Genomic DNA, 14,052 nt, shown 5'->3' on the forward strand with positions numbered 1-14,052 from the left:
ATTTTACAGATGAGGTAAGTGAGGCACAGAGAAGTGAAGTGACTTGCCCAAGGTCACAGAGCAGGCAAGTGATGGAGTCGGCATTAGAACCCAAGACCTTCTGACTCTTAGGCCCGAGCTCTTGCCACTGCACCATGGAATAGGATGGGGATCATCAGGAAATTAGAATCCATCTCCAGAGAAAGAACTCCTACCCCAGCTGGGAATAGGGACTTTGGCTTGGGAACTATCGCTCTGCTCCCGGCTTGTCTGGGAGAGGGAGTTTCCAGTTCCCGGCCGCATCCAGAAATGGGTATTTGGCGCCCCACCCAACCTTAGCCTTGAATTGGCCCTCTGCCCAGTCCCATCCCATCCTCTTCCTGTGTTTGTCTCCCAGCCCAGCCTGTGTGGGCCACACGCCCTCCGCCTTGCTCCCCCCACCAAGTCTGCACATGCCCTTAAAAGGCGGCACCCTCTTATGAGGTAGATGAAATTCAGAAGGAACAGTAGGGTCGGCCCTGAGCCTATAATAAGACTTATAGTCTTTAGTTATTTTAAGAATGCTATGCCCCAAAATCTCTTGGTTTCAGACACAATCTGGAGTGTTCACCACAACTGTCCTTCTGGGGAAGCAAAGAGCAGCAGGTGCAGACCGCCTTGCTTAAATAGCCTAGGGCTCTAGCACCTGTGCCTGCTGCTGAGTACTGAATTTCCTTTGTCTCTTTTGTTTGCTATAATAACTCTACCCTCTCCAGTGGTTTGAAGTGCCCTTAAGGGGTACATGGAAATCTCTTGATAACCTTTCTTCAAAAAGAAAACAGACCTGGGGATAGAGTGGCAGGAATTGAAATTAACCATGGTTTTGAAAAGTGTCCTATGCATTGAGGTTTGTTTTGGGTTTTTTTTTTTCATTTATTAACTGCGATGCATTTCCATTTATTAACTGTGATGCCATTTGGAGGTGAAAGGGGAGTGGAAGAGGCCTGCCAAAGCAGAAGGGGAAAGATGGGGGAAAATAAAGAGGAAGGGTGCTGAGAAAGAAGGGTCGTTGGACAGAACAATTAAGGGGTAAGAAAGGAAGAAATCCCTAACTGAGTCAGTGACCGATTTTGGAACACCAGAGCTCCAAGAAACAGATTGTTTCCATTGAAATTGACTGAATAGACTGGGTGACTGTGCGATTGGGAGTCCAATGCATAGCTCAGCTCAGTTCTCAGGGATGGAGGCATCCGAAGTCCTATTCTCAAGGAGAGGAGCCCCTGAAGAAGTGAGGCAGGAGAACCCAGTGAGAAGCAACATGGCCTAGTGGAAAGAGCAAGGACCTGGGAATCATAAGATTCTATTTCAGGTTCCACTACATGTCTGACATATGACCTTGATCAAGTCACTTAACTTCTCTGTGCCTCAGTTACCTTATTTGGAAAATGGAGATTAAGACATGGACTGTGTCCAACCTGATTAACTTGTATCTACCACAGCACTTAGAACAGGGCCTGGCACATAGTAAGCGCTTAACAAGTGACTTTACCATGTCTCTGTGATCTTGGACAAATCACTTCTTCTTCTATTATTATTATTATAATAATAACAAATACTATAGAAAAAACCCCAGGACATTCCAAACAGGAAAGTGCTGCTTCCAGCCCTTGCCCCGGTTCTAGGCCTCGGAAACTTTATGATGCTTTCTGAGAAGCAGCGTGGCCTGGTGGAAAGAGTACAGACCTGAGAGTAAGGGGACCTGGATTCTAATCTACCGCTTGCCTGCTCTGTGACCCTGGGCAAATCACTTAATTTATCTGGGCCTCAGTTTCCTCATCTATAAAATTGGAATTTACTAACTTGTCCCTCCCCACCCCAGACTGTGAACCCTATATGGGACAAGGGACTGTGTCAGACTTCATTATGTTGTATCTACCTCACTGCTTGGCACATAGCACGCACTTACCAGGTATCAAAAGTAATATTATTCTGAAGTTTCAGATAAGCCAGCTGTGCCTTTCTAAGCACTGGAGTAGATAGAAGGTTGAAGATAATCCCTCTTCTGAAGCAGTGTGGCCTAAGAGAAAGAGCACAGGCCTGGGAGTCAGAGGATCTGGGTTCTTATCCCAGCTTTACCACTTGTGTGATATTGGACCTTGGACAAGTCACTGAACTGCATCACACAGATATTCCTTATCATGGGTTTTAAGGCACTCAGTCAGTTCCTCCCTTCCTACTTCACCTTGCTGGTCTCCTACATTTCAGTCTGCACACTCCGCTCCTTCAACACCAACTTATTCTCTTCACCTCCATTGCTTCTATTTCACTGCCGAAATAGTTTGGCCTTCCCCAAACTAAGACTTCATTTCTCCTACTCTCTCTCTCCCTTGATGTGGCCTATGCACTTGAATTTGTAATTTTGTAATTTTGAAGCACTTTATTGTCACCCCACCCTCAGCCCCACAGCTGTCGAACCAGGTCTCGACTCAGTCGTGGTTTCAAACCACTAGGCACTGCTGCCTCCTTTTATAGCCACAAAGGAGAGTGGGATTCTTCCCCTGTGTTTAGAACTGGAGAGGTCAGTCTCTATGGTTTTTAAGATGCCTTGTACTTCCCTTTTCACTGGGGCTCAGCAACCTAATTGGCAAAACTAACTATTCCTGATAGTTTTGGGTTTATTTTAAGAATCAGGCACATGTTAACCTTGCCCAAACTGGGTCTCCTAACTCCTAGTCCTTTCCACTAAGCCTCACTGCCTTGAATTTATGAGATCACAGCTTCAACAATGCCCATCTCGCTTTTCACATTTGCTTTTGGACATACTTCTAGTTCTTTCAGTGTTAATTGTGCTGGGCATGTCCGGTTAATGCTTCTTTTGCTTTCTGTGATGTGTAGAACTGGAAAGTAGAAGATCATTGGTCTTCTAAGGCTGCTAGGAAAAGAGAGCTAATGGGCCCTCAGAAGGCCTGCCTCTCATTTCCCATTCCTTTATATAGTCTTATGTGAAGAGAAGCAGTGTGGCCTAGTGGGAAGATCATGGGCTTGGAAGTTAGAAGACCTGGGTTATAATGCTGAAATTCTGCCACTTACCTGCTATGTGATTTTAGGGAAGTCGCTTCTCTGTGCCGCAGTTCCCTCATCAGCAAAATGGGGATTCAGTACCTCTTCTCCCTCCTACTTAGACTTTGAGCCCCATGTGGGACTTGATGCTCTTGCATCTACCCCAGTGCTTAGTAATAATAATAATAATGGTATTTGTTAAGTGCTTACTCTGTGCCAAGTACTGTTCGAAATGCTGGGTACAGTGCTTGGCACATAGTAAACGCTTAACAAACACTAATTATTATTATTATATGTGCTCCCTTTCTCTCTCCTGCCCCTTAGCTGAGGTGACTGAGGAAGAGAGCAACTTAGAGGTTTCTGGGGAAAAAAGCCATCAATTTATTAGAATATTAATCTTAAATTAGTCCCACAAACACAGTAGTCAGGAAGCTACTTGTTTACTCGGCTAATCCCTCTCAAAGGGAAACCTCACTAACCAAGGAAGCCACTTAATCCTGAGTAACCTTATTCCTAAGGGAAAGTTAATCTGCATAAAAGTGCCAGGCATTGATTCCTCGTAGATCATGGGACTGCTGAAGGAGAGAGGATTAAGGAAAACGAAAATGGGAGGGTAAGCAGATAGGAGAATAGCCTTGCTTTAAAAGGGAAGAAGAGCCTTTTGGGAAGTGAGCAATGGGGAGAGAAAATGGATGCATGGAGAATTTGTCCTCCCTATGGGGATCCTGAGGGAAGGCCCTAGAGAACTGGTGGGAAAAGCTGAAAGTCACCAGAGCAGCAATAAACAGCTGGTGAACTAACTGCCCTGAAAGGTTTTAGGAGGTGGCAAACTCCAGGATAGCTGCTTTTAGGGAATTGCAGGGATTTTCAGGGATGTGGAAAGTTATCCTATAGGGAAATAAGTTAAGGGATCGGTGGTTAGGATTCTAGATTTTGTTTCATTTGTTACCTGATTGGGAACTCCTATCAGCTAGGTGGATCACCTTATTAAAAGTCACTTAATGTTTCTAACCTTAGTGAGCAGAGAGGGTGCATGTCTTGTACTTGCTAGAGAAGGTGAAATCAGCTCTTGAAGCAGGATGGGCTTGTTGTTTTGGGGTGCGTAACTAGTGGCAGTGAATAGAAGCATGCATTTTTAGGAGGACTCCTTTGGAGACTTTAAAAAAACACCAGTATACTAAAAAGAAAAACCTGAAGTGGGTTAGGACCCTGGGGATACCTTTCAGTGATTTAAATTAATGAATTGTGGAATAATTTGTATCATTAGTTGTATTCTGAACTTTCACATCCTACACAGTGTGCTGATCAGTCTTTTTCAGTTATTACATTCCATTACTTTTCAAACCAAATTTATTTTATTCCCTCAAATTAGCCCGCCTCTGACACAGTTTTTCCTTGACTGTGGAGGTTTAGTCCGAACAGATAAGAAGCCAGCAATTTGCAAAAGTTATCTGAAACTCATGACGGAACTTTGGCATAAGAGCAGGTATGTACTTCATGTTTATGCAGAGTTTGCTTAATTGAGTGCATCGTTTGGATCAAGCATGTACACTTATCTATTTTGGGGTTGAGGAGAGGAGGGATGTGAGGGCTTAGTCCAAAAGGTAGCTTGCCCCTTTAAATTCAGAAACGGCTGATTTGTTGCATTTACTGGTATTGATTAGTTCCCTGAAGGTCACATCAAACGAAATCACTAAATGAAGTTGTTTCCCAAAGGAAATGTGAAGAGCATTAAAGTGTTTCCAGGATGCTAAGCAAGGCAAATATAGTAAAAGAGTGATGGTGAAATGCAGTGTAGTTACATGATGAAGCAATAATGTAAACAGTCACCAATGATAGATTTTGAAGTTTCATTTGTGTGTGTGTAGTAAATAATTTGCAGTGTCATCTGTCACTTTTTAGCAAAAGCATTGGTGCGTAACACACTAGAGACCTGTTCTGATCTATGCCAAATATATCTGCCATTACCTAATGCTAAATTGAAATGGAGGCCCATTGATCGACTTGAAGTAACTCTTCAAGTCAGTCAGAATTCTTTGAGGTCCCCTGGATAATGTAAGCTTGTGTAGGCAGGGATCATGACTACCAACTTGGTTATATTGTACTCTCCCAAGCACTTAGTATAGTGCTCTGCACACAGTAAGCACTCAATAAATACGATTAAAAGAAATATGATTTATTGATAGAACAGGGGACTGTTCGTTCAGTTGTTTTTATTGAGCACTTACTCTGTGCAGAGCACTGTACTGAGCACTTGGGAGAGTACGGTATAACAATAAACACATTCCCCACCCACAACGAGTTTACATTCTAGAGGGGGAGCAGACATTAATCTGAATAAATAAATACATTAATACTCTAAGCAAGAGTAATGTTTTTAGCGCTATCTAAGAGTGAGAGTTCTGTAGTGCTATCTTGAAAGAACTCTAAAGGACAGGTATTATGAGTTATCTGTAATTAGAAGTTACAGTTTTGAAAGAATAAATATGATGCTTTAATATTCCTGTTTTAGTTGACAAAGACTCTTCCTCTTTATGTGAAAAATGTTAGTCATTCAGAAAGCTCAGAACCAAGGTTATTGTGAGTAGACGTGCTCTCACTTCTATCAAAATACAGTTGGTTGGATTTATTGTATATATACCACCTATAAATTAGAAGCTAGCATTCCAATTTAGGAGGACTAGAAAGGAGCATGTAAGGGATTCAATAACTTGTGCACTTCATTTCAAAGTGAAGTAATTGTGTATTCAGTAGTGTCCATTTCATGTCTTTACTGAACTCCAGAGTGGAGTGTTAGTACTCTACACTGTCTTTTGTTTTCTGCTAGGACATAAGCTACTTAAGGGCAGGTATTATATATAGTAACTCTACTATACTCTCCCAAGCACTCAGTCAATACAGTTGATCCTTTCCATGTTACCCTGATGGACTAATTAAATCATATTTGCCCTTAGAGTATATTTCCTTCCATTAGATTGTATGTTCCTTTTTGGAAGGGAGTGTATGTTTGGCTTCTGTTGTACTTTCCCAAGGACTTAGAATAGTGCATTACTTACAATAAGAGCTCAGTAAATTCCATTATGAATCCCATTACTTTATATAGTGATCACAGGTCAATGCTAAGTCAGCTCCACCAGACAAGGGCATACCTCCTGCAAAGCCTAGATAACTTTGCTTTCTGGATATGAGCAATTTTACTACAGTTAAATGTGGTCTCATTATGCCATGAGAGAAATTTTTTCCAAAACCTTTTAATGTCAGACCTAGATTCATATGATATCCGTGGTTGTGGATGTTCCTCAAGTTAGGAAGCAGTGTGGGGGTATTAGAATTGTGTCCTTAGTAGTGATTACAGTGGATAACATAATCAATTTTTCCTCTTCAATACTGTCTTTTCCCTAGATCAAGCTGAATTTTTTCATGACCTTTAGGTTATCATATTGGTGGTTGAAAGCTTATCTCTCTTGTCAGCTCAAACTGAGGAAGAAAGTCAAAACTTTCAAGTGTCCCACTGAATGGGATTCTAAATTCAAGCTATTGGTTGAGTGAACTGAGTGCTGTCCTCCTGTACAATCCAGGAAGTAAGATTGGAGAGAACATCTAGGGATAGATATAACACAGAGTTCTCCCTAAAAGAACACTTTATTTTGTTGAGAGTCCCACTTAACAATCTCCTTAGTACATCCACCTCCTCATTCTTTCTCCCCTCTCCTCTTTCATTATGTGTAAAGATAAAATCAAAAAGCAATCTGGATCACACAATGAATATTTGCCACATTGTACATTCTATTCAGCCTGATTTCTCTTCATCCTATATTCATTCAATTGTATTAAGCACTTACCACGTGCAGAGCACTGTTCTAAGCACTTAGCACTGCCCTAGATAGAACTTTAGTTAACTTTGGATGCCATTTAATATTTTATATATACATTTTTAACTATATTTTGCTGACTTAGTATTAGAGCTGTATTTAGAAGTAGTTCTGAGAAATTGGCCTTCATACATACTCTTAAAACAAAAAATCTCCGTAGTCCTTTCGAGCTAAAAAAAAATGGGCCATGCTATTGACCTTTATATAAATCCTTAGACATGTAATCCTAGCATGAGTTACTGCTTATCTGGATTTGGTTCAGATTTAGGGCACAGTCAGTTGCTAAAGTTTACATTGTTTTTAGCATTACTCAAATGGCTCAGAAACATTCTTTGAAAGATTTTATTTCTCCAGTGCTCTGAGCAAAAGAAAATTTCAGATGCTCAAATGTTAGTAAAATTGCTCGACACTTTCAAAGATGTTAGAAATCAAAAATATAACATAAATGCTTTTCTTGCCATTGGGAGTGGCAATATTCTGTGTTGGAATGGTTTTCCAGTTCTATTTGGGGTATGAGAAGGATTGCCATTCATGCCCCTAAACATGTAGGGTTGGATGACGCAGAAGGGGAGGGAAAGGAGCAGGAGTTGCCTTTGACGGGCTTTCACTGCTGCCCAGCGACCTCGACTCAAGCATTTTTACAGTCCTGGGCATACTTGACTTGATCTCCGTTATGTTCCCCCTATAGGACTGAGCTTGCCATTATTTCCAGGACACAGCTGTACCTTTGAAAATCTCAGCCAAGGAGATTTTCTTCACTTCATAACCACTCTTGGAATAGCACAGAATTCTTTCCACAGGCGTAGTGGCTAGAAGCCGTTTGGCGAGGCTGGTTGAGCATCTGCATATTTGTTTTGTTCAATAGGCTTTTGTTCATGGGTGTTTCGGGAAACACAGTCGTCCCCACAGAGCGTAGGTGCAAAGTAAAAGCATTACCCTCTTGTGGGCTGAGAATGTGTCTGTTCTGTTGTTATATTGTTCTCTCCCAAGCGCCTAGCATAGTGCTCTGCACAAAGTGCTCAATAAATACAATTGACTTATTGATTATTTTATGGATATAGTTTACTTCTGTGTCGGTATGTGACCTTGAGGTAGGAAATTCCCCCAGGAGTAAGAAACCAATCCAGGCTCATCTATTGTCTCTGTCCACTAAACTGGAAGGGACTATTTTTAACCAGCCTCCAACCCTATGCCTGGGGATGCAGGGGAAGGGAGGATAATGCTCTGGTCCTTAATGACTCTGGAGCTATCCTGAAGGTAGCCTGGTGTCTGAGAGTGTGACAGTTCAAAATAGTCCCATCCAGCTTGGATATGGAGTTCCTGGGAAAGAAGGCATGTCTGAGGCACATGGTCTTATCCATGGCATATCCAAATTGTCAGTCATCATCAGTGGTATTTATTGACCATTCACTCGGTGCAGAGCACTATACTAACAACTTGGGAGGGGGCAATATAATGGTGTTTGCAGACACATTCTTACAGTCTAGAGGGGGAGACAGACATTGATATAAATAATTTATAATATATAATTATAGCTATGTACCTAAGTGCTGTGGTGTTGAGGGTGGGGCAAATATCAAATGCCCAAAGGGGAGCCAGGGAAAAGAGGACTTGATCAAGGAAAGCCTCTTGGAGGAGATGGGACCCTAATAAGCAGTGTTTGTGAGATTGATATGATGGAAGTTTTCTAATGCCATTTTGAAGTCTTCATTAATATTCAGAACCATTGTTTGAATTTTAGAGAAAGATTTTCACATTAGGACATTGTGCCCATTTAAAAAATAAAATGGGAGAAATTCTTTATTCTCAGTAGAGTTTGGGTCCATGGATAGGAATCTCTGAGCCCAAGTAAGGCAGATTGAGGCAGAATCTGTAATAGATTTCAGCTCTGCATATAGATTTCAGAGATGCACCACATGTTTCTCTTTAGTGCTTTCAATGCTCAATAACATGGACTGTGAAAATAAAAAGTGCAACTTAAATTCATTTTTTAAAAATATTTTTTCCCCTAGGCCAGGATCTGTTGTTCCTACTAATTTGTTTCAGGGAATTAAAACCGTAAATCCAGCATTTCGGGGCTATTCCCAGCAGGTAAGCCTTTGTTACTGCTTTTATATTATATTAGAGCAGTATTGTTTTTCATTATGCTCATCTCCTTAAATCTTTCACTTTCCAAGGAGTGTTTAACAATGAATTTCTGAAGTCGTCTTTGCTTTGACTAAACCAATTCTATTGTGACCCTAATTCTTCTAGCACTGTGCCCAGGAGTTACCGAAACGGAATCAGTTACACTGGCAACCATAAAATTCCACTCTGCTTCCTATTTTTCTCCTGGCACAAATTTTGTCAGACAGGGATAGTATGTGCCCAAAACATTGGAGAGCTATTGCTAGGCAGGGACCTAGTGACAGACACACAGAATTTTTCTCGACTCTTTTAGCCTTGTTCTGATGAGAGTTCTGCAGAATTAGGTAGTAGTAATTATATTTATTAAGTGCTCACCATGTGCAGAGCCCTGTACTAAGTGCTGGGAAAGAGTATACAGGTGGGAATTAGACACAAGCTCTGTCCCTCAAGAGGCCCACCAACTGTTAAGATAGATGATGGGGTGGGCAGAGGACTGCAGACAGACACTTTGGGAGGAAAGAAACACTAAAACACTGAAACAGCAAAAGGGTCAAGGACAAATAAAGAATGCACACAATAGAAAAATTGTCCTGTCCCTAGGGAGCTGGCTAGAGGGGCAGAATTTCTTTTTGTGATTCAGGATTCGCAGCAATGGTTACTGCAGCCACTGGCTTTTCTGAAGTTCTGTGAGGCCTCACGCTGCCAGTTTGGTGGAGAGGGCAGGATGGGATGGTGTCTTCTCAGTGATGCGGAGGGGAGCTTGCACCTGCCTGAGGGAGCGGCGAGAGAAGGCCGTAGTGAAAGGGGCTGAGAGCCCACGAGGAGGCGAAGCTGCAAATTCTGGATGTTGCGTTTGGCACTGGAGATAAAGAGGGCCGAGAAGGCGCAGCAGCGACTCTTACGCTCGGCCCGACTCCACCCGAGCGTTTGCTTGGCTGCATCGTAGGGAGCCGAGAGCCAGGTGCTTTGTTAGGCTCCGGGGTGAAGGGGAATGAATAATTCCACCCTATATTTTTCTTTATCAGTGAACTCTAGGTCACTGCCATGTATCCTTCAGGGGTGTCAAACTGTAAAAATAGTGTTGGAGCAAATTTCTTCCCCTTACTAGTGAGTGAGTATTGGAAGAGAAGAAAGTTTTGCTCCTCTAGTGCTAACCTCTTTTGCTCTTCCCCACTCCCAACCTCACAGTACTTATGTACATATCTGTATTTTTATTTTATTTATTTGTATTGATGACTGCCTCTCCCTGACCCCCCACCCACCCAGACTGTAACTGTAAGCTCACTGTGGGCAGGGAATGTGATGGTTGATTGTTGTGTAGTACTCTCCTAAGCGCTTAGTACAGTGCTTTGCACACAGAAAGCACTTGATAAATACAGATGAATGAATGAATGGTCTTGTACTGTAGAGCTATTGGCAGTGATAGAACTGCAACTTGGAGCTTTTTAACTTCAAAATATGTGAACCTAGAGCTTTTGGCATTATTTGTTCCCATGTATACATGGGGGGAAAAGATAGACCCAAAAGCCATGGGGGTGGGGGGAGGGGGAGTGTGTGTGTGTGTGTGTGTGTGTGTGTGTGTCTTCCCCCGTGTCTCAATCTCACACGCATAATGGCTAATGGCTTGTGAAATCAATGACACATGGGCTCCGGACAAGAAGTTTAAAAATCACCTTCAATTGCCTGCCAAAACAATTTAAAATGGACTGTGGGTTGCCTAGCCACTCTCCTTAGGCCGTATGTTGCCTCCGGGATGTTTGTTATTAATTAAAATTAACATTGCCAAGACAGTTTCCTTAGAAACTTTTTCTTTATCTTTCCCCTTTAAGTAGTACAACTGCCAGTTTTAGTTCAACTGCCAGTTTTAGTTCAACCGCCAGTTTTAGTACAACAGTGAGCTAATTTTATTCCTTTATACCCCTTGGCTTTGGTTGCCAAAAGCGATGCTTTCTCCTAACCATATCTTTCAGAACTGCCCTTGTCTTTTTGTGAACCCACCTATAGCTCTGCTCCACATCCTCTCTCCAGAACCTGCTCATTTCTCCTTTACATCACTTATCCTTTTGCCTCCCACCGCTTCTTCACTTCCAACTTTTCTCTCCTTCGGTCAGCTTTAAAGGGGTTGCCAGCCATCTCATTTTCAGGACTCTGACCACCTCGTTCCACTTCTAAGATCTCCCCAGGGATTTCACTTCAAATTTGTCAGGCCTTATCTAGCCACCTCATTCCTCTACCTTCCTGCATAGCCTTCTCAACCACTCCACTTCACTATTCTCTAAGTTTGCTCTTCTGACATATCTTTAAATTGTTGCCACATTTGAAGCATCTGTCTCCTTTAGCACCAGCATGCAATGTGTGCCTCTTAGAAAGAAATTCTAGAATAGGATGTTCTGAACCATTTTATACTCACAGCCCTGCTCCACATCCTCTTCTCTGTTAAAAGGAAACCCATTTTAGGGTAAAACAGAAAGCTTTCTTCTCTCACTGTGGTTAACAAGCCCTCAGTTCTCCTGCATGGGTAGCAGGACAGTATATAGATATGGGAAGAAAAAAACATACCACGGTACTCGCTGTTCCTATGTAATTTAGAGACCCAGAAAGAACAGAAAAAGCTGCTCAGATCTATAGATACACACTTATTAAAGGTCCAATAACAAATAGAGATGATAATCTACCAATCATACTTACTGGTCAAAAATGACTAAATGATTAAAATGGTGAAAAATGAGATGTTGAAGACCAAACCACCTATTTCTTTTTTCCTATGGACTCCTGAGCTAATTCCAAGAAGAGAGTTATAAGGTTGGATCTCATTCCAACAATAACTCCAGGTACGGGGGTAGGCACTCAACTATTATTCATCTGTGAACATTAGTATGAGATAAATTCACTACTTAAATGTGTGTTCTGAATGGAGTATCGTTGCACTGTGCCTCCAGGATGCCCAAGAATTTTTGCGCTGTCTAATGGATCTGCTTCATGAAGAACTGAAAGAACAGGTCATGGAGTTGGAGGAAAATGTTCCAGCTGTCACACCAGAAGAGAGCATGGAGGAAGACAAGAGCCAGTCAGATGCAGATTTCCAGTCCTGCGAATCATGTAGTAGCAGTGACAAAGCGGAAAATGAAAGCGGTTCTAGAGGCTTTACTGAAGACCATGCTGAAACCACGATGTTAATACAGGATGAGGAAAATAACCCAGTACTTTCCAAAGACTGGCAGAAAGAAAAGATATGCAATAAGCTCAACCAAATCAATTCTGAGGAGGATATGGAGAAAGATATAGACACTATGGCAGACCCAGCTGAATTTTCAAATAACCAGGAGACTGTCAAGGTGCAAATACACAGTAGATTTTCAGGTAAAATATTGGAAATTAAATTTGCTTGTACAGTTATGACAGGTCTGTCTTAATATTCTTAACAGACAACATTGTACTATTCATAAGATATGTAATTGGTTATTTTCCTTAAAATCAGAGATTTCAAAATTTATAATGGTATTTGGTAATGATTGTGGTACAGAAAATGCTTACTATGTGCTAAGCTCTGGGGTAGGTACAAGGTAATCAGGTCAGACACAGTCCCTATCCGTCATAGGGCTTACCGGTATAAATAGGAGGAAGAACAGGTCTTGCATCCTCGTTTTACAGATGAGATCCCTGAGGCACAGAGAAGTGAAGTGACTTACCTAAGGTCACACTGCAGGCAAGTGGCAGAGCTGGGATTAGAAACCGTGACCTTCTGATTCCCAGGCCTGTGGTCTTTCCATTAGGCCGTGCTGCTTCTCTGATAAAACCAGATATTTAAAACTTTCAACACGGGTATATGAACTGTGGAATATTTGGATTTTGAATACAGCTAGTATGGAGATGGATACTTTGAATGATAAAATTAATAAAAAGTTATTCTTCGTGAAGTGGAAAAGCAGCTTGAATCAGAGATTTGTATTGCTGTGTACTAAACTTTAACACCCAAATATTTTCTATTGTAGAATATATCGCTGATGCCCATTTGAATGAGCCATCAACCCCACAAACCCCTCCGTCAAATGAAGGCATCAATCTCCGATTGTCAACTAGCCCTCCCAAATCGGGCTCCTTGTGGTCAGGATTGGCACCTGCACATAAAAAAGGTAAAGTTATGCCCCTTTATCTGCTCCTTTTTCTCTCTAGGTTTCAGATATTAATTATTTCAATAATGCACCAATATAGTTCAGGCTACTATTGCCATAGGTTCCTATCTCAAAAAAGTAAACTCTTTCCTATATCTCATGTGGCCAATGAAATAGACAGTTGCAAAGACTTAGCTTATTTTTGCATTTCCAGCTTGTCCCATATCTGTCAAAATTTGAAGATTTAAGAATTATCAGCCCTAATAAAGTGTACACACAATTTCATAAGAGGCATTGTTCATAAATTAGATGTAAATTAAATTTTAAAAACAGAACTGCAATGAATGATTTGTTTACTTTGCCTTTATATATTAGCTCCATCTGCACCCTCTCCAAAGAAAAAGAAGCACAAGAAATATAGGAGTGTCATATCAGATGTATTTGATGGGACAATCGTTAGCTCAGTGCAGTGTTTGACCTGTGACAGGGTAAGTATTGGGGAAAAAAAATAACTGGAAGGAAAAGTCCGATTGGTCTTCCAAATTTTGGTAATGCCATTCAGTGGTCAGCGTAAGACCACTCTATCACCCTCTCTTTCCTGTGGGCTTTCATCTAAAAATTCTTTTGTAATCAACTGTTATGTTTAGATTGAGAAAGTAGAATTTCTTTTTATTCCTTGTAGCAATGTTATGATTCATTTAACATTGTGTTAGATAAAAGCACTTATCACAATAATTTTTCCTCAGTTCATCCTTTATTAAATCATTGAACTGCACAAAGAACATGTTTTTTGATTTCCTACTAAAATATTGAATGTTATGCTCTTCATAAAACCTGCTTTGAAAACAAGTAAGTTTGGTTTGAACTTGGTGTAATAGAAAAGCCAACATGTTGTTAGGCCTGCAAATTGTCGACCCTCAAGA

The 14,052-nt window shown here is 41.3% G+C and overlaps 1 protein-coding gene across 4 annotated transcripts in view; it reads left to right on the top strand.

Moving 5' to 3' along the window:
- Window positions 1-14,052, top strand: part of USP33 (ubiquitin specific peptidase 33) — an 84,089-nt gene that overhangs the window by 41,472 nt on the left and 28,565 nt on the right. For all 4 annotated transcript variants that reach the window (XM_029062854.1, XM_029062856.1, XM_029062855.1 and 1 more), the window contains 5 exons: window positions 4,391-4,504; window positions 8,903-8,981; window positions 11,957-12,377; window positions 13,010-13,150; window positions 13,505-13,617. In XM_029062854.1, the coding sequence (XP_028918687.1) occupies window positions 4,391-4,504; window positions 8,903-8,981; window positions 11,957-12,377; window positions 13,010-13,150; window positions 13,505-13,617 (868 nt within the window). The remainder of the gene's footprint in view (window positions 1-4,390; window positions 4,505-8,902; window positions 8,982-11,956; window positions 12,378-13,009; window positions 13,151-13,504; window positions 13,618-14,052) is intronic.

Source organism: Ornithorhynchus anatinus, chromosome 4, assembly GCF_004115215.2.
Source record: "Ornithorhynchus anatinus isolate Pmale09 chromosome 4, mOrnAna1.pri.v4, whole genome shotgun sequence".
Taxonomy (NCBI): Eukaryota; Metazoa; Chordata; class Mammalia; order Monotremata; family Ornithorhynchidae; genus Ornithorhynchus; species Ornithorhynchus anatinus.